Genomic DNA, 21,273 nt, shown 5'->3' with positions numbered 1-21,273 from the left:
GGGCAGCGTGGATGGCGTCTGTGGTCCCTCGTCCTTTGACGAAGCCGCATTGATTTGGGCTGATTTTAATAATGCTGCGGAGGCGGCTGTCCAGGATGCGTTCAAAAATCTTAATGGAGTGGGATAGGAGTCGAATCAGCCGATAGTTCTTGCATTCAGCCACGTCCCCCTTGCCCTTCCAGATCGGCACCGTGGTGCTGATCGTCCAAGCATGCGGGACTTTGCCCTCAATAATGATCTTGTTGAATAAGGTGGAAAGGACCTCGGCTCCTCTGTGCCCCATCTACTTCCAGGCTTCAGCAGGGATGTCGTCTGGGCCGGTGTCTTTGCCATTCTTCATCCTCTTCACGGCCTTCGTGACTTCAGAGACGGTGACTGGCGGTACAGGTCCAGGGGTGGGATCCAGGCTGTGGATAGGCGGATGCGGGAACTCTTCGTTTGAAATGGCTGCGAAGTATGGTGTTTGGTGTTTTAAGCCCCCAACGGCGCCTTCCAGGCAGCGAGGGGATGGGTAGGTTTAAGGTTGAGGGTAGGGTTAGCTGCCTCTAAGGAGCCATTGGGGGCTTAAAACACCATCAATCGCAAAGTACTCGCTCCAGCGGGTGAGTATGGCACACGGGTCTCACAGAGCTTGCCCATCGGCATTCTTGATGTGCATGACTCGACCAATGGCTTGGGTTGCTTGGTGGCGGGAGTTGGCAATGCGGTAGATCATCTTTTCTCCCTCAGGTGTGCCTAGCCGCTCGTATAGATTGTCGTAGTGCACAGCTTTCGCCTTGGCCACTGCCCGTTTTGCGGCTGATTTGAGTGTCCGATTGTGTTGGAAATCATCGTCCAGCCGTGTGCGGTGCCAGATCATGAACGCCAGTTTCTTGGCCTTGATTGCCTCTTGGACATCCTCACTCCACCACCAGACTTGCTTGTCCATAAATCGCCGTCCTGGCTTCGTCGAGCCAAGGGCACCGGTGGCAGCATCACGAATGCTGGAGGAGATATCGTCCCAGATTTTTTTCAACTGATTGGTCGAAATTGATGTCTAGTGCTTGGAGGGCTATCGCAAGCTGCTGCTTTTGTTCGTTCAATTTCCACCACTTGACCCGCTCAAGCCCAGTGATTCTTGGTCTGGGTTGCCGCTGCAGATTAAGTTGGAAGTCGAGGACGAGTGGCCGGTGTTGGGGGCCGATATTCTCTGAGGGGATCACCTTGGCATCGAGTGCCAGATTCAGGTCACCGCGTCAGAACATCCAGTAGTCGATCTGGGTTCTGTGGTCGCCACTGGTGTAGGTGGCCAGGTGGCTCCCTCTCTTTTTGAAGAAGGTGTTGACGACGTCGAGGTCATGGGCTTCGGCGCAATCCAAGATGCGGGCTCCCTCGTCGTTGCGTGTACTTAGCCCCTGTGCTCCATGGACTTGATCATATCCTCCACGGTCTTCGCCAACATGGCCGTTTAGGTCTCCTCCGACCAGGATGTGTTCGTCTGTGGCGATTATCTGTAAGTGAGGGTTTCCCAAAACTCGTCCTTCTCTTGATCGGTGCAGCCGACTTGAGGGGCGTAGCATGAGATGAGACTGAGGGTGGTTGGGCCGGAAACAATCTTGATCGAGATTAGGCGGTCAGAGATGTTGTCGACTTCGATGCTGTCTCGTAGTTGTTGGCAGATGACCATGCCAACTCCATTTCGGCTCGACGTGACACCATAATAGATGAGTTTGTACCCTTCCCCAATATCTCTTGCCTTGCTCCCCTTCCACTTGGTCTCTTGGATACACGCGATGTCGATGCGTCTGGTCTTGAGAGTATCAGCCAATTCACGGCTACGGCCGGTGAGGGTGCCGATGTTAAGTGTGGCTAGTCGGATTCGGTGGACTATCTTCTTTGGCCTGCCCCGTCCTTGAGCAGGTAGCCCTCATCCATTTCTCACGCCATCTGGGCGTAGATGACGCCTAGGGGGAACGCCCTAACTTGATCGGTTTCTTGGTTTGCTGCTGCCATTTGATGCGACCAAGGAGACCCAGCCGATGTGTCGCCTCATCTGTCACTGGGACCAGAGCCACCGTTTGCCGAGTCCCAGAGGGTCCTCGTTTCCAGCCGACACCACGAGGAGGAGGTGGTTAGCTTTTGACGGCCCCGGTTTAAGCTACATGTGGTTTGAAATCCTATTCAATTAAATTTTTCGGATATCCATTTCAGTCTGGCAGCTCTGATCGGATTTGGCGTAGCATTTTTGCTTATGTCACTTTCTTGCGCTATGCGACATTGTTGCAGAAACAAGGTTGCGTTGTTCTCAATGTGCAGGTTACGTGGAAAATTCTTCATGGTTCAGTGTTGAGGTGTCGTCATTTTGCGGAGATGGCAGCACAGAACAAAGTTGTTCAGTCTTCTACGTTTCTGCCACTGCTTCTCTAGACATAGTAGTCCAGCGTGACATCTACACATTGTCATATTGGTAGACAACGTTGAAACGTTGCAAACCCCTCCATGTTGTTTTTGCCATTGGACTATCAACTTAGCGTCATTGCCATAAACCAATGCTGATATTCCAGAAATTGTAAGAGCACCACGGGACACACAAATCGGATCTGGACAGTCTGATACGTGTCAGTCATTTTGATCGGATAACAATCGGATACACAGCCAGTGCGAGCATACTCGCCCTCATGCCATTCAAAACTAGCTTTATGAAAACTAGCATCATATTCTTTTTTTCATAACATTTTTTTTTTTTTGGAACATGAAGATATTTTGAAGAACATTTCAGCTGTTGATGCAGAAGTTCAATCTGTATCAATCATGATTTTTTTTTTTGCACACATTGAAGGATTTTTGTTGTGATATATTATCAAACACACTGAAGGTAATTGGATAATTATTATTAAAATGCATTATTTAAAATCACATCTAACATAATTATTACAATTATTTTCTTCAAAAATCAAGATGAAAAAAAAATACCCCAGTGTTGCAAACCCAACTGCAGAAGTTTGCTATTGTTTGTGGTGTCATAACCAGGCATAACTTTACACAACATCAAAAGAAGCAAAAATAAAACAAATTTTGCAAGAAACTAATGTGCACAATGGCTAGACTGCTGCGTATTTAGCCCAACAAAGATGCTCAGTTGCTTTTAGTTCATGTCTGTGTTTTTTTTTTCTTTTTTTTCTTTCAGATGGGGTTAAAAGAAGAGAAGAAGGAAACATGTGGGACCATCTGCTTGAAATACTTGCTCTTCTCCTTCAATTTCCTGTTTTGGGTTGGTATCTGTTACTGTCATCTAATGCAGTGGTTTTCAAACATTTAAGCCAGTGCACAAACATTAAACAAAAAAGCTTTTAAGTCCTTCACAACATTTTAACTATGTAATATCCATTTATATTTACTGTACTGTATATCAATTTAATTTAGGCTTACCTTTCAATGGGATGGGTGCACTTGTTTTTGGGAGCGCAAAAGCTTCATTAGTGGCCTGATGTTGGATACGACTATTAGCAGATCATCTTCAACATCAAGAAGTGATCAGTATTTATTTTTCATGTACTGTATGTAACAGTGGAAAAAGTCTGCTAGCACAAATATGTAGATCCAAATGGAAGCGGTACATTGCCACATTGGATAACTCTTTGTATTCTTCTGCTACTGTAATCCAAAATTCAGGCAGTGTGGAATTGGAAAATTAAGTTTATAATGTTCGACCACTGGACAGCTCCAGCAAAGCATCTTCCAGATTTCTTGGGAGATGAGATCAGATTTCCTAGATTCAGTGAATCGTTGCCGTATTCAGTCATCCAGTTTTGAAAAGCATTGTGAGCCCAAGTTGATCGTGGAGACCATTGCCACCAATGTTCTCTATGATCAACTTGGCTCACAATGGTTTTGCGAAATGCAGCACTGGTTGTGTCTCTTTTGGAAAATACTTGTTCAAAAAGGCTGCAGAGATGATCAGTAGGGCTGTCACTAGTGTTAATTTCGTCACCTATTTTTAATTTAGTCTTAGTCTTAGTCTTGTGCCAAATGTCCTTGTTAGTTTCAGACATATTTAGTCATTCACTTATCTTTTTTTGTTAGTCAAGTTTTAGTCGACTAAAAGTCTCGTCATTTTAGTCTAGTTTTAGTCAAAAGAAAACTCAAGGTATCTTAGTCAAGTTTTAGTCGACTAAAAGTCTTTTAATTTTAGTCTAGTTTTAGTCAAAAAAGAACTCAATATATTTTAGTCTAGTTTTAGTCAAAAAATTTTAGTCTTTTTTTTTTAAATAACACATTATTACTGAGATTATTACTGATACACATTTCAGTAAAAAAAGTGTTTCACATATCTCAAACATTGGTTAAATGTCATAATTACCTGACAAAATACACTTGTTGAATGATTTTTGTTGAATGCAAATGTTAAACGTGTATGGTTTTCAATTTCTGATTTAGGAGACACATTCACAAATGATTAACCTGTTCTGAAGAGTATTTTATTTTAACCAACACAATTCAAAAGCTGGGTCCCAACAGACTCCGACTGACAACTTAAGTTACAAAGGTTTTTAAAACTGTTTTGGTTGCCTTGTGTCTCATGTTTCTGTTCAAATCAGAAATAAAATAAATATACTCAGAAAAACTGAAAAGAATAGGCCTACTTTACTGTGGGCCTAAAATACAACCTATTTACAGTCTAGGTTGATCTTGGGAAATAACAAATAAGATTTAACAAGGCTTTAACAAGGATTAACAATTAACAGTTCTGTTGTTAGTACAGCTGCTGATATTAAAGCTTACTACAGCTGCTGAAACTTCCACTTTAGGAATGAATTAAACAATCAAGTTCAAAGGCAAGATTTGCAACAGAATGCAAAATTTTGCAAAAAAAAACCAAACATTGAGGGTTATTTAAAGTAAAAAAAAAATCTCTAACCAAACTTTAACCAGAGCAGTATTGCAGTTATCACTCTAGACTTTGTTAAGTTTTAGAAAAGCACTTCTTTCTAATGTAATTCTTGCTCTGTTGCGGCGGCCACTTGAAAGGTCTCCAGTTAAACTAAAGACCCGCTCTGCAAATGCTTCGGAAGCTGGCATTGCCAGAAGGTCTAATGCCAGGGGTTTCAGCAGTGGAAACATGGTGGAGCTTTGAGAAGACCAGAAATCCATGCCGGATTCTTCTGGGTTTGCATGGGACAGGGATTCTTTGAATTTTTGGACCTCTTGTCTGATGGAGGCCTTGGAGGTCTTTGGCTTTGATGATGGCCGATGGGCACTAAAAAACCTGAATCTAGGCCGCTTTTGCAGAGGCACCTCTGAGACCTCTGCATTTCTAATGTCCTCATCATCTGTAACCTCTTCCTGATATGGTACACTGCGAGTGATGTACTCTTCAGCTTTACTGAGGAGATTCTGTATGTTGTCATTATCATTGTCAATCAGGGTCTCTGCTGACACACTAGCGTCAACAAAACAAGCAGCTGCAGCAAGAGGAGAAAAGTTGCTTGCCGACACATCCAGAAAACAGCTGAAGCGTAAATCCATGTTTGCAGACATCTTCTGTGCTAGTGTAGCTACATCCCTGTAGCTCCTGGCATGAGCAAGGGAGAAGTCTGAAAGGTGGCTCCTTAAATCCAGTATTGCAGGGACAACCAGGGAGAAACAACACGTGTCACTTTCAAGCACCTTTGTGTGTTCTGCAAATGGAAGGAGCAAATCTTTGAGGATGGCCACCTTCTGCCATTCACTGGGCAGCAGGCAGTCCCAGCCCATGGTGTCAGCCACCGATGTCACGTGGTCCTTTACTTCGAGTAAACGAGACAACATCAAAAAAGAACTGGACCATCTGGTTTCACAGTCTTTGATGAGAATGAGTCCACATTGTTCCAGCAACCGTTCTGTGGCAACAGATGATTTGCGAAACTGTCTCACCAGATGCCGGACCTTGTCCAGTAGACGTTTGATTGCTTGTTCCTTTTTGACCATGTTGACAACAAGCTGAAGGGTATGGACCACACATGGGGTCCTCTCCAAGGTTCCATATCTGCTAGAAAGTTTAACACAAAACAACAATTATTTTCATTAAATCCTACAATAACTATTAATCTATACAATAGCACTTTATCACTACATAAAATTAATTAAACATATTTATTTCAAGATTCTTTTTAGATTCAATATCAAACATCTATTACAGTGAACAAGCTCTCTGTAATAACAAACACCATTCACAGACTGACCTTTCGTCTTCCTCTTCATCACTATCCTTGGAATCGTTCTCATCAGAACTGGTGTCCTCTTCTTCAACGCGAAATGCAGAAACCATGTTGCTTCCATTATCAGTTATTATCATGATAATTTTTTCCTTTGGGATCCCCCATTCTTCTGTGCATTCCTCCACAAGAGTGACAATAGAATTAGCAGTGTGTGGGTGAACCATTTGCTTTAGGTTCAGTAGTATGTGTTCAGCTTTACTGTCCTGAACATTGAAATAGCAAGCACTGACAGCCAGGAAGGAGGCGGTGAGCCCCTTTTTAGTCCATATGTCAATGCCGATGGTTACTTTGCGGGCCATAGCCAGTCTGTTTTTGAATTTTATCTTTTCAGCTAGGTACATTTGGTCCACTAGATTTGTAATTTTGGTCTTTTTTGGCACAGTCAGTCTTTTATCTATTTTCTCCATCATGTTGATGAATTCCTCATCTTCTACTGTCCGTGGAGGGTGGGCTGTCCGAGCTACCCATTTAGCTATAGCCTCCTCTTTAATGCGTTGTTCCTGGGAGTCTGGCTTGTACTTGATGTGAGAAAAGAGTGCACCTGACATAGATGGCCTCTCCTCTTTCCTGGCTGGTTGCTTGACCACATCTGGAATCTATTGTAAGAATAAATACAATGAGGCCTCATTAAATGAAATAATATCAAGAACACAAGTGTTATAGTGGAAATAAATAACGTTATGAAAAAAATAACTTAATGAAAAGCCTAAGATAAAAACTGTAGGTGTATATATTGTTTATATTTATATTGTATATATTGTATATATTGTTATATATTTACATAAGTAAATTACCAACTGAATGCAAGTTATAAATGGTATTGCACACACCATTATTGATGATATTTGGAGGAATATTAACCTACATGTAATTGTTAAACTTGATTCCCTTACATATACATTTGCTTTTAAGCCTAATTACATTAATTTTGATTATGATGTGATTGTGACAGGGCGTGGGAAGAGGTTTCAGGTTGGGGGTGCTGAGTTTTTTCTGTCACCACTTTTGAATAAGAAACAATATCAAGGCTATACAACTTGTCAAATCTCCGCGAATCACAAAAGTACTAGTGAGAACACTCGTTTAAACAGCGCACTCGAGCTTGACTGCAGTGCACATCACATTTTTTTACTTTATTGATACTGCTTTTAATCGTAATGCAACGGACCTGTCATCGGGACATAAGCTGTCATGTACAATAAAAGAGCCTGCGCAGCGACAGGAAATATTATTTAACACAAAAAGCCTGCCTAGACGGTGGACTTGCGCGGCATGTGGACGAATTTTTTCAACGCGCACACACACACCGTTGCCATGAAAAACAGAGCGTTGCCATGAACACACAGGATTCTAACCGTAGAGACGGAGCGCACTATTTTCTTTAGCAGAAGCAATACAATCGTTTTTAAATCATTAACTCATTTTTAAATCATAATTTTGTGTCAAATTATTGATTTATTTGGTAGGTAACGTTAGCAATGTAATAAGCGGGATCCGCTTCGCGTCGGGGTCCTAATCAGCTGCAACCGCCTCGCTCTACATTATCCTTTACATAATTTAACGTAAAAATAACACTTTTTAAATAGCAAACTCAAAGTGTTTATTACAAATAAATGTTAATGAAAAAACATGCATTTACAGCACCCCCACTTTCCGCACCCGTGATGTGAAGACCCACACATGCATGTGGCAAAATAAGTTAACATAAAATATATATAACCTGCTTAATGTGCCAAAACACCATAGCTAACTGGTTGATTTACAGCATAGATGTCTAAAATCAGCATTAGCTTATGAGACGTTAATTTAGGTTAACTTACCTGAATGTGTGGGTGGTTAGCCTTTAGATGTCGTTTAAGGTTGGTGGTGTTTTTCCCCGAAATTCTTTGTCCGCAGTGTTTCCCGTCAGTTATGATGACACATTCTGACTTTTTGTCAGTATCATTGTACTTAAAATGCGACCAAATATCGAGCCTCTTCCTTCGACCTAGCATGTCGTCGTCGCTCGTCACTCGTGTTCGCTTTGAGTGTTGTGTGCAGTTTCGTGTTGCAGCCACAGGCTGGCAGCAACAGGAGTATGAGACCTGTAACTTGAGCAACAGCGCGAAGCCGCGAACTCGTTCTGAATATTTTAAAGGCGTAACAGCTGATGAAAAAGCAGAGACGATTGTAGACGAAAATGAAGAGAGATTTTATCTTAGTTTTTATTTTATGCAAAACATTTTCGTCTCGTCTTTTTTCGTCAACCATAATGCATGTTAATTTAGTCTTAGTCAGCGTTTTTGGACAGTGGTGCAGTCTTGTCATCGTCTCGTCTTAGTCATGAAAAAAAAGGTCGTTGACGAACATATTTCGTCTCGTCTCGTCTGACGAAATTAACACTAGCTGTCACTTTACGTTGAAAATCAACTGCACAATCGATCGGACCAACCAACACAAGTTTCGAAAACGAAAATAGCCAGGGAATCGATTTTAATGGCCTTCTCACGGATCGTGTCCAGCTTGTCACGATACGCCCACAGCGAACGTGCGTCACACAGCAACTGCAGGCTCTGACAAACAGCAAATTATAGCCTACTTCTGCATAATGTGTCTCTTTTTACAACAAAAATGTGTCATGCATACAGATTCGGGCTACGTGCTACAGTCGCCTACGTAGGATTGACATTTCTATTTGTAAACACAGCCATGTTGAAGCCTGCAGTCATGTTTTTCATTGATGTTATGGCAGTCCACTCTGCTTATTGTTTTCCGAGAATGTTGCACTCCTGTTTGTCATTGTGCACGAAATTTCACGCCAATTTCACGACTTGTGCGCATCTCAAGCGCCCTCTTTACGTTCATCCTAATGCCTGTTCGTTGTCCGTGGATTTGCCTATATTTGGCGTTGAAAATGGAAACGTTTTTAGACATGGAAAATCGATTTTACAATAGATTCAATGAACACTTATGTCTCAAAAATCTATCTAATCAAATTTTTTCATAAAAGTTACAGCCCTAATGATCAGTGATGTGTACTCTCAGGTTGTAAGGTACTTAGTTATAAGTAGAGGTCGACCGATAGTGGATTTTACCGATACTGATAACGTCTCGGTTACGGATGTAACCCTCGTTCCCTGAGTGGGAACGGAGACGTTACGTCGGATGACGACGATTGGGGTTTCGCTTAGAAGCCTATCACCTTCGAGTATATAAAACGAGCCAATGGCAATGAAATGCCATGGGTCTGCGGAATTTGCATAGCGTATCTCCGCCCACCGCAGGGGGTATAAAGGAAGTACGCTGGCATAATGCAGATATGTCTTCGCTGAGGAGCCGAGACTGAACTCAGGCGTTTTTCAGCGGTACAGCGGAAGTGGCAGGAAGACGTAACGTCTCCGTTCCCACTCAGGGAACGAGGGTTACATCCGTAACCGAGACGTTCCCTTTCGTGGTCACTCCGAGTTACGTCGGATGACGACGATTGGGGTTCCAGTCTAATCACGCCACCTCGGCTGTCTTCCAGTGCCCTGCGTAAGTCTGAGCTCCCTGTTGTGAGACTAGCACGAACGAAGGAGTCCTACTTAACACAGGGATACCAAGGTACACTGGGAAGCATATCTCCAGAGAGAAATATGCAATTATGCCCAGCCATTGATGGGGGGGACTTAGAATACACATATGACCCAGAGGGATGCATATGGAAAATCACTGGGGTGTCCAGCCGCAGGTGGAATTTTAAACCCCAGGGGTGGCAAGGTGGCTTGCCAAGGGAAAGACACACGCTCACAAGGAGACTTACAGTGGAATACACATGTGGGGGTCGCCCAGAGGGGGAACCATGCACATGGAGGCACCTAGTCAAGCGCAAAAGCTGCGTTATGGCAGAATGGCATAAGTCAGGCGTTGACGTCACCAGTGCTGGAGGAAACTCAGAGCTTATCAGACTCACCTGAGAAGAAAATCGCACGTATCCCGTCCGTGGAGAGGAATGGCGAGCAAGCGAAGACACCTGAGCAGAATCTAGCACCGGCTGGTTGAAGCGAGTACATGAGAAGAAACTGGCTCTACGCGGAGATTATAGAATCTCGCGAATGTGTTGGGTGTCACCCAGCCTGCAGCTCTACAAATGTCTGTTAGCGAGGCGCCATGCGCTAGAGCCCAAGAGGAAGCCACACTACGAGTGGAGTGGGCTTTCACACCAAGGGGGCATTGACGGCCTTGCTGCTGGTATGCCAAAGCAATGGTATCCACTAACCAGAGTGATAACTTTTGCTTTGAGAGAGCCTTTCCCTTCAGCTTCCCACCATAACAGACAAAGAGCTGGTCTGAGGTCCTGAAACACCGCGTTCTGTCTACGTAAGCACGAAGGGCGCGTACTGGACAGAGCAGTGCCAAGGCTGGGTCTGCCTCCTCCAAGGGCAGCGCTTGCAGGTTCACTACCTGCTCGAAAGGGTGTGGTAGGAACCATGGGCACGTATCCAAGCCGGGGTCTCAGGATCACGTGAGAGTTAGCCGGCCCGAATTCCAGGCACGCTTCGTCAACCGAAAATGCCTGCAGGTCCCCTACCCTCTTGATGGAGGCCAATGCAACCAGGAGCGCTGTCTTCATTGACAGGAACTTAAGCTCCACTGATTGTAAAGGCTCAATGGAGCACTCTGCAGGGCAGTTAGAACCACTGAGAGGTCCCAAGAGGGTACGAGGGGAGGACGAGGAGGATTTAGTCTCCTCGCTCCCCTCAGGAACCTGACGATCAGGTCGTGCTTCCCCAAAGACTTACCATCAACTGCTTTGTGATGTGCGGCAATGGCGGCAACATACACTTTCAGGGTGGAGGGAGACAGCCTTCGCTCCAACCCTTCTTGCAGGAAGGAAAGCACGACACTGATGGGGCATTTCGTGGGTTCTTGATGTTTAGAAGAACACCAGTTGACAAAGAGGTTCCACTTCAACGCATAGGCATGTCTCGTGGACGATGCTCTAGCGGAAGTGATGGTAGCCACCACCGCAGGTGGTAGGGTACTCAAACCTGCCTCGTCCCGTCCAGGAGCCACACGTGGAGGTTCCAAAGATCGGGACGAGGGTGCCAAAGGGTGCCCCGTCCCTGAGAAAGGAGGTCCTTCCTCAGAGGAATTGGCCAGGGAGGTGCTGTCGCGAGGAGTACTAGTTCGGAGAACCAGGTCCGGTTGTGCCAATACGGGGCAACCAAAATGACCTGCTCCTCGTCCTCCCTGATCTTGCGCAAGGTCTGCGCAAGAAGGCTCACTGGGGGAAACGCATACTTGCGAAGGCCCCGCGGCCAGCTGTGCGCCAGTGCATCCGTGCCGAGCGTGCCCTCGGTCAGGGAATAAAACAGGTCGCAATGGGACGAGTCGTGGGAGGCAAACAGGTCTACCTGTGCGTCGCCGAACTGATCCCAAATCAGCTGGACCGTCTGGGGATGGAGTCGCCATTCTCCAGCGAGAGGCCGAACTCGAGACAGCTCGTCGGCCGCCTGGTTCAGGTGTCCCGGGATATAAATGGCTCGAAGCGACCTCAGATGCTTCTGACTCCATATGAGGAGGTGGCGAGCGAGTTGCGACATACGGCGGGAGCGTAGACCACCCTGATGGTTGATGTACGCTACTGTTGCGGTATTGTCTGATCGGACTAGTACGTGCTGACCCCTGAGCAGCGCATGGAAGCAGTGCAGGGCGAGACATACAGCCAGCAACTCGAGGCAATAGACATGCCAAAGGCGCTGGGGTCCTGTCCAGGAGCCCGCGGCAGCATGACCATTGCACATGGCGCCCCAGCCCGTGGTGGAGGCATCTGTTGATACAACAACATGCCGGGAAACTCGTTCTAAGGGCACTCCGGCCCGTAGAAAATTGAGGTTCGTCCACGGGGTGAAGGTCTGACGGCAGGCTGGAGTCACTGGGACTCGGAGCGTGCCGTGTTGCCATGCCCACCTCGGGACTCGATCGCGAAGCCAAAGCTGAAGCGGTCTCATATGAAGCAATCCCAGCGGCGTTACTGCGGCTGCGGATGCCATATGCCCCAGGAGCCTCTGAAAAGTTTCAGTGGAACCGCACTCTTGCCCTCGAACTGACGAAGACAAGTCAGCAGTGACTGCGCGCGCTCGCTCGTAAGCTGCGCACACATGGCGACCGAGTCGACCTCCATACCGAGAAAAGAGATCCTCTGCACGGGGCAGAGTTTGCTCTTCTCCCAGTTGACCCGAAGGCCCAGACGAGCTAGGTGCCGGAGCACTAGGTTCCTGTGTTCGCAAACCTGGTCTCGAGAGTGAGCTAGGATCAGCCAGTCGTCGAGATAGTTCAGGATGCGAACCCCGTGTTCCCGGAGGGGAACAAGGGCTGCCTCGACGACCTTCGTAAAGACGCGAGGAGACAGGGTTAGCCCGAAAGGGAGAACCGCGTACTGGTATGCCTGCCCCTCGAAAGCAAACCGTAGAAACGGTCTGTGTCGAGGTAAAATGGAGACATGGAAGTAGGCGTCCTTCAGGTCGATCGCTGCAAACCAATCCTGCGGCCGCACACACTGGAGGATGTGTTTGGCCGTTAGCATCTTGAACGGCAGCCTGTGAAGGGAGCGGTTCAAGACGCGCAGGTTGAGGATTGGCCGTAACCCACCGGACTTCTTGGGTACAATGAAGTAAGGGCTGTAGAAGCCGGACTTCATCTCGGCTGGAGGGACAATCTCGATCGCACCCTTCGCCAGTAGGGTGGCGACCTCCGCTCTCATGACAGGGGCATTGCCACCGACCATAGTGAAGCGGACTCCCCTGAAGCGGGGAGGAGATCTCGCGAACTGAATCGCGTAGCCGAGCCTGATGGTTCTCGCGACCCAGCGGGACAGTCTGGGAAGCTTTAGCCAGGCCTCCAGAAAGTGCACCAGCGGGGTCATACGAACCACAGACGTACCGTCGGTGGGGCAGCGAGGCGGAATGACCGGCACCGGCGAGGGTGGCATAGCGGCCCTGTGCGGGGGCACGGTCATTAACCGCGTCCTGCCAGAGGAGGCCAGGGGAGGGCGCGCGTCCCACGGGGGCGTGCTCTGGCAGGGGTCTGGCGACAGAGGGGGATGAGAGGAGCGTGGCCCGTGGGCGGCGCATGCTGTCATCCCGCACCTCTGGGACAGAGGAGGGCGGCAGTGGCGGGACCCGAGGGTGGCGCGCACTGCGGCCCTCGGACTCTGTCGGCTCAGGATTGGGGAATTCAATTCTGTCTTCAACCACATCAGAGTACTGCTTGTCGTTGGACGAGCAGCGGGGAGTGGAGAACAAAAGATTCTCCCCCGGCCCTCCACCGGGGGAAGGAGTGGCCCTGCTACCAGCTCCTGGGACAGAATTGAAGCCAACCCTGAGCAGCCCGTCTCAGGAGCGCCGCTTGGCCTGGCGTTTAGCGGGCGGCGGGGCTGGAGAGGGCTGTGGCGCCTTCCTGCGGCTTCCTCCACGACGCGGCCCAGATGAAGGCTGCTACTGGGGCCGTGCGGGAGGAGCGGGAGCCGCGGGAGGGCGCCCTCGGCGGTGGGCAGGCTGAGGATTCTGTGCCGACGGCTGAGCAGCGAAGCGTCGGGGCAGAATGTGCTCGCCTCAGTCTGCTTCTGGTGGCCGAAGCCACCCCGCCGAAGAGCCCAGCCTGGGACATGGGGGAGCTGAGAAAGTGAACTCCCAGACCCCCTCACATCAACCTGGCTAAGCCCATAACTGGACCACTCTTGTGGACACCACCTGACCCAGGAACACGCAGGTACCGATGTCGCCCGAGAGCGAGGTCAGTAGTGTGCGTGGCGGAATGACCAGGCCAGGCATGGGAGGCATAGCGTCCCAGCAAGGGGGCGTGGTCGAGTTTCCGCATTCTGTCAGTGTTGGCCAGGGAAGGACCAGCGTTCCACTGCGGGCGGTTAGTTTAGTTTAGTTTAGTTTAGTTTAGTTTATTTTCCACAATTTACACTTTGCATTTGTTGCTTCATCAGAACAGTTGTTGGGGGTAGCAATCACAGATTAACAAGTTACAAAATATATTACTTTTCCTGCAGTCAAGGACTACACACTTTACCCACACAAAATATGATAATATATCAGTCATCACAATACAAATAACTTAAGTTACAAATATTTATGATGCAGCATGCTCGCTCAAGCTGGATACTGTTGTACAAGATCTAACATCGAAAATACACTAGAGAATGGGCAAAGGAAATCCTTAACTGCACCCCTGCTCGGTGACATCACTACCATTTCATCACTCGGTGACATCACTACCATTTCAATCCATATCCTTTCAATGGTGTCAAGCAATTGAAGTAGTTATTCAGTTACACAGCTACATTTCCGAAGAAGTGTACATTTTACAGTACAAAACATATTACATTTCAACTGCAGCTAGTAGCTTGGCCAACAGCTGTTCCTGAAAAACAATTGTGTTCTATTGTGAAAAAAATGAACTCCCAAAAAGCAATAGCTTATAAATAGGGGTCCATCCCACCACCAATACCACCCCACCCACCTGTCAAAGATTAAGTAACTGGTCCTTTACTTAAGTTTAAATGCCAGGACAACCATTCTTTAGATTATGGATGTTTAGAATACAATTACCTCAAGCAGAAAAAAGAGGGAAAAAAAGAAAGAAAAAAAAAAAAAAGGAAAGAAAAAAGAAGAAGAAGAAAGACAGTCACTGTACGTTTGTACCTCAATTTGAATTGATCCATGTACCAAGAGAAAGGGGGTTAGCTCTAGCCGCAAATCCCTCGGGTTTATATCTCTCCAGTAGTTGTTGCTTTAATTTCTTTTTAAATATAGATAATGAAGCAGACTGTTTTAAGTTAGTATCCAGCTCATTCCATAAATGTGGACCATGGTAACATAAAGTAAACCTAGCACTTGTTCGGTTCCTACATTTACCTTTTAAGACCAGCTTTTGTCTAGTATGGTATGTGTGAGAAGGTGTGTAAAGTGGAATGAGCTCACAAAATCGAATATTTAACCGGTTGACAACATTGTACATTGTACATGCATTATGATAAAAGTTACTTTCAGGAAGCTTTAGTAGGCCGTGTCTATGGAAGAGAGCATTTGTGTGAGAGTTACGTGTGGACCATGTAATAGCTCTTATAGCTTTCTTTTGTAATATCAAGAGTTTCTCAGTATAAGTAGGGTAAGTATTATTCCAAATGATATTACAGTAAGACAAATGAGGCTCAAACAGAGTCCTGTACAAAGACAAGAGTACGTCTAATGGGAGCACGTGTCTCACTTTAAAAAACAAGCCCACAATTTTAGATAGTTTTTTAACTAGCTCATTAATATGTTCCTTAAAGTTTATAAACTGATCTATATGTATTCCAAGAAATTTAATTGTATCCACTCTTTGAATAGCTCTACCATCTATATTTAAATTAATATCACAGTCACTGTACATATGACTACTTGGTCGAAAAACAATATAAAAGGTTTTACTAATATTTAGTGATAGTTTGTTACATTTAAACCAGGTGTCTATATCTGCTAGTCTATCATTTAAGAGTTTTTCAAGATGAGTCAAGTCTTTGTGGGATACAAATAGATTTGTGTCATCAGCGAAGAGTATTTTATAAACATCACTGGAACAATGTACAAAATCATTAATGTAAACAATGAATAAGAGAGGCCCCAGAATGGATCCCTGGGGAACCCCGAGTACTATATTTTGCAATCCAGAGTCAATACCATTTAAGTTTACATATTGCCGTCTTCCATAGACATAGTCCCTGAACCACTGGAGAGCCACACCCCTGACCCCGTAGTGCGACAGTTTTCCGAGTAAAATTTGAAAATCAATTGTGTCAAATGCTTTTGAAAGGTCGAGAAAGATCCCAATACCAGCCTCTTTCCTTTCAAAAGCATCAGTTATTTTCTCTACAAGATCTAAAATGGCCATACTTGTGCTGCTATTCTTCCTAAAGCCATATTGTGAAGATTCTAGTATGTTATGTTTATTTAAGTAGTCTACAAGTCGTGAATACACCACCCTTTCTAATACTTTAGACAACGTTGGCAGGATTGATATGGGTCTATAGTTCTGAAAATCACTTTTGTCCCCAGATTTGTATACTGGTATTATCTTTGCCACCTTAGTTTGTTTAGGAACTATGCCGTGCTGTAATGATAAATTAATAGTAAAAGCGAGTGGCTCAGCTATTTCATTCACTATGGTTTTGAGGATCATGCTACAGATACCATCAGCACCAGCTGTGTGAGAGCATTTAAGTTTATTAATAATGTTAGTAACTTCCAGTTTACAGCTAGGTCTAAAATAGCAAGAACTGGGATAATTATTCCTCAAAAATGTTTTATAATCGGCACCCCCAGGTGGACCAAATTGTTGAGACAAATTCTTTCCAACAGAGGCAAAATATCTATTAAATAATTCTGGTAGTGAATCTTGTGTTGTATAATTATTAGATTGGGTTGGCACAACGGTATCAGGGATAACTGTGGATATATTACTGCGGCCAAGTATCTCATTCAACACCTTCCAGGATTTCTTCTGATCCCCCGAGGCAGTTTTAAGACGATCAGTGAAATAACTCGCTTTGCTGTCTCGTATTAAGCTAGTTAATTTATTTTTATATCGCGTATATAAGGTTTTGTTATTATTATTCGGATTCTTCCTGTATTTTTTATAAAGTTTATCCTTCTTTTGGATAGACTTTAGGATTCCTTTGGTGATCCATGGATGAGTTTCCTTTTTATGTTTGATTATCTTTTCAGGAATAGTCACATTAATAGCGTCGGTTATTCCATCAATTAAGAAATTATAAGCCAGATTGGGGTCTATGGCATTATAAATTTCATCCCAGCTTTTACTTTGGAGGTGTTGAATTAGATTTGCAAGTGTTTTATTATTAAGAACTTTTACCTTCCTATTAGTACATGGATCGGATACTCTTTTTATCCAGTTTGTAAAGAACACTACAGGGTAATGATCAGAGATGTCAGAAAATATTACACCCGATTTACAACCAGTATTTTGTAAATTTGTTATAATATTGTCAATTGTAGACATACTTCTCTCTGTAACACGTGTGTGTTTATCAATAGTAGGATAGAATGATAAGGAGTGAAGGGTATTTAAAAAATCAATTCCCTTGATATCTTCTTTAGAAATGTCAATATTAAAATCACCCATAATAATACAGTTTTTGTTCATCCGATTTATACTGAAAAGGAGATTATCAAAGTGGTTTCTAAAAGTTTCATAGTTAGAGTTTGGTGGTCGGTAAACCACTCCAACAATGATACATGCACCACTCGCCATTTTCACTTCTAGGAATAATGAATCAGTGTAGCCATCATCAAATGTCAAGTCATGACGCTCCTTAACAGAGTAATGAGAATTTACATATAAGCATACCCCTCCTCCAATTCTACCCTCCCTATTAATACAATACAATGAGTATCCATCTATTTTATAAATATCTGAAAGGGTTTGCTCACTCATCCAAGTTTCACTACAACCAATGATATCAAAACATTTTCCTGTGCTAGCAATAAATGCAACGAGGTCGTCATAATGCTTACTAAGACTTCTAATATTTAAATGCATTAAAGAAAAGGAAAAGTCATTATTTTGTTTCAGATCTTCAGGGTTGTAATAATCACAGCTTATATTGGTAGAGGAGCAAAAGTAATGTTCAAATTTCTCATATTCAGTACTACAATTTCTATCTATCACTCCGATTATTTTATACTAAAATTATAATTTTGGTTGCAGAAATACATTGCATACAAAAAACCTAGAACCATACTCTTCTTTTTTATTGAGGCACCCAGTGTATAAGAAAAAAAAGAAAAAAAAAAAAAAAAAAAAAAACAGTAAAAAAGTTGGACATCCATCCAAGCATTCACAAGGTTCAGTTACCAACTCTCCATTTAGAATGTAGCATATTGTATATCACCCACTGTACCCCATTCACGCATAATTGTCCGTAATGAACTTTGATGGGGCAATAAAGCACGATAGTCACGTTAATAAAGTAGAGGCTACTTTACCAATCAAGTGAGGGTTGAAAGAAAAGCTTCGGCCTTGTTTGGGTCCTTGAATGACTTCTGCGCTTCGTTTGCCTTAAAAAACAGGGTAGCTGGATAAGCCATCCTGAAGCGTATGTTCCTTCTAATAAGTTCGGCGCATACCGTGTTGAACGCACGTCTTGCAACCCGAACGTCTGGAGGTACATCTGGGACAATACGCAGCGGCCGACCCTCATACTGGATATTCCCAAGGCGTTTCACTGCTGCCGTTATCTTCAAGACGTCTCTGGAGTGTTGGAGTTTGATGACCACAGCACGCGGGCGATCCTCTTTAGGTACTCCAAAGCCCCGATGGGCACGGTCAATAGGTATATACTGGACAGGTAACTGCAGGAGTTTGGGAATAAACGCCTCGAAAAACGCGAGCGGGTCACTCCCTTCAGTAGACTCCTTCAGATTTAACAGCCTGATATTCTTCCGTCTATGCCGACATTCCAGTTCAGATACTTTGTCTTTCAGATCCTTGTTCACTTTCTCCAGCGCTTCCAGTCGATCTTTTATCGGAGCGATGTCATCCTCCAGCTGGGAGATACGCGTTTCAGCCTCAGTTTGGTATGCAACAAGTGCCGCTGTCGTAGCCGCAACATCATCAATGCGCTTCAACATGTTGTCCACTTTGATCTCAAGTTTCCCAAGCGACTCGTTTACAGACCGTAGGATACGCTGACCCTCCTCTGCAACCGCCGCAGAAATACTCTTTAGCAGAGCCTCTGACATCAAAAGAGGAGATCCTTCAGGGCTAGCGTTAGCTTTAGCACCTACGCCAGGTTCTGACAGAACTCCAGAGTCAGCACTGCCTCGAAGGCGAAGGCGACACACAGGACTGCATGCCTGTGTCATAATAGTGACAGAGAACATACAGACCAGGATCGCCCCACGATCAAGGGCAGCGAAGGCGGAGGACGCCCGCGGGCCGCAAAAGTCACGTGGACTCCCGCAGGCCGGAAGCGTCCTGATGCACATCCGGGAAGCCTACAGCGCTCGGGGGGAGGATGCCACTCCAACCGATAATTTCAGCTGCCCGGGAAAGCATGGCCATCAGCTCTGGATCTGACTCGACTAACGCTGACACTCCCGAGGGAGGCAGCGCAGTCGAATCCTCATTTCCAGAGGAATCAAGCCCGCCTTATGATGCTGTGAGTGACATGACACCATCTGCTGGAGTCCCGAATGAAAACACTGGGTCCCTGAGAGGAACCAGGCACACACGGAAGCTCCACAGTTTGCGATGTGGAGGGGGGCGTGGCCCGAGGAAAGCTCGTCGGAATTATGCCACACTATAACCCTCAGATCACCCTGGCCACCAGCCAAAGTATCCTTCACGTTTTAGGAAGAGATAGATTGGGGTGTGGCAGAGGGGACTCTCACACAAAGATCATTGAGTCTCGATCTATAAACATCGCGATGGTCATGTTCCCGTAATGAAAACATAACTCATCCACGAGCGCTGCCGAGCGCGATTAAGCCCAACACGCAAAACAGCGCTCGCGACCGTTAAACAGATGAGTCACGCGCCCACATCCAGTAATACACGGGCGAACCGTCTTGAAAAAGACGTGCCGCGTGCAGCTCTTTTAGAGAAAGGAAAAGCTCAGCAATGTGCTGAAGCGCCCAGGGAGAAACACACTCACTGTCGGCAGATCACTGCACAGATCAGCAGCAGGCAATGCGATCTCGCTGGAATACGCCATCACACAAACACACTGAAGAGCCGCTCGTCTCGTAGAGTGAAGATGATACAGAATGGCTTGTAGGAGTGAAGAAAACTCTTGGCTCCGAAGCGAAAACATATCTGCATTATGCCAGCGTACTTCCTTTATACCCCCTGCGGTGGGCGGAGATACGCTATGCAAATTCCGCAGACCCATGGCATTTCATTGCCATTGGCTCGTTTTATATACTCGAAGGTGATAGGCTTCTAAGCGAAACCCCAATCGTCGTCATCCGACGTAACTCGGAGTGACCACGAAAGGGAACTAGGTTTGACCGTACTTGCCAATAACTGATTAATCAACCGATATTTTTTTAAATGAATACTGGATAAAAAAACATAACACAAACAGTGCTGAACTGAAATGTGCTAAATGAAATAAATATAGTAAATATTAATATATTAAAATGAGAAGTTCTACTGAATGAATTCTACAGAAAATAATTTAAACATTAAAATATTACAGGTCAAATGTGTGTTTCTTTAGCTATAACCTAGAAACATGTAAATTTCATAAGTAACATTTTTGCAAGTCCAGTTTGTTAACAAGGATGTATTAGCCAGCTTTCATGAACTATATGCATTATGCAATATACATTTTTACAGCATGTATTAATATTTGAGCAATACAATTGTACCTTGATCATTCATGTTAGTTCATAGTACATTAACTAAGGTTAACAGATAAATTAAAAATTAAAACTCAATTTAAAATGTATTAGTATATGTTGGAATTAACAAACTAACAATGAACAATACTTCTACAACATTTATTAACCTTAGTTAATGCTAAAAATGGAATCTTATTGTAAAGCATTTCATATAAATCCAAAAAGTCATGCTTAAAGATGGCCATCTTTAAATATCTGCAAAGGCCAGAACATTAAAATGACATAAATGTAGGCCTATATTACATGAATAGTCTCTCACTTTATTTTTCTTCTATTTTAGAACACTTGATGATTATCTAATCAAAATAACTATGTATTGTAGTGATAAAAAAAGATCTGAAATCGAATGCATTTCTGATTTGTTTATGTTTCTGTCGGCTACATGAACATATCAATGTTGAGAAAGTAATCACGTCGCTAGCTTTAAATATGCAACTTCGCCGGCTAATGAATGCATAAAAGTGACCAACTGGATATAAACTAAGGCAAATAGAACAATTGCGACATTAAACATTTGGGTCAGGTTTGTGTGTGTTTTTGTCACATTGTTTTAACTGCTTGAGGTAGCCACTACTGTTAGTCTTCTCTATGAAGGTAAAAGA

General features: G+C 44.6%; 1 protein-coding gene across 2 annotated transcripts in view; it reads left to right on the top strand.

The window, feature by feature from the left end:
* cd151l (CD151 antigen, like) overlaps positions 1-21,273 on the top strand; it is an 88,699-nt gene that overhangs the window by 2,945 nt on the left and 64,481 nt on the right. For both annotated transcript variants that reach the window (XR_014627477.1, XM_084409655.1), the window contains exon 2: positions 3,167-3,250. Coding sequence is in view for 1 of the 2 variants with exons in the window: in XM_084409655.1 (XP_084265781.1) it covers positions 3,167-3,250 (84 nt within the window). In the remaining variant the exon portion in view is untranslated. The remainder of the gene's footprint in view (positions 1-3,166; positions 3,251-21,273) is intronic.

This window comes from Rutilus rutilus (genome assembly GCF_951802725.1).
Source record: "Rutilus rutilus genome assembly, chromosome: 5".
NCBI lineage: Eukaryota > Metazoa > Chordata > Actinopteri > Cypriniformes > Leuciscidae > Rutilus > Rutilus rutilus.
The sequence above is the reverse complement of the archived record's forward strand: the minus strand, read 5'-3'. Positions and strand labels throughout refer to the sequence as shown.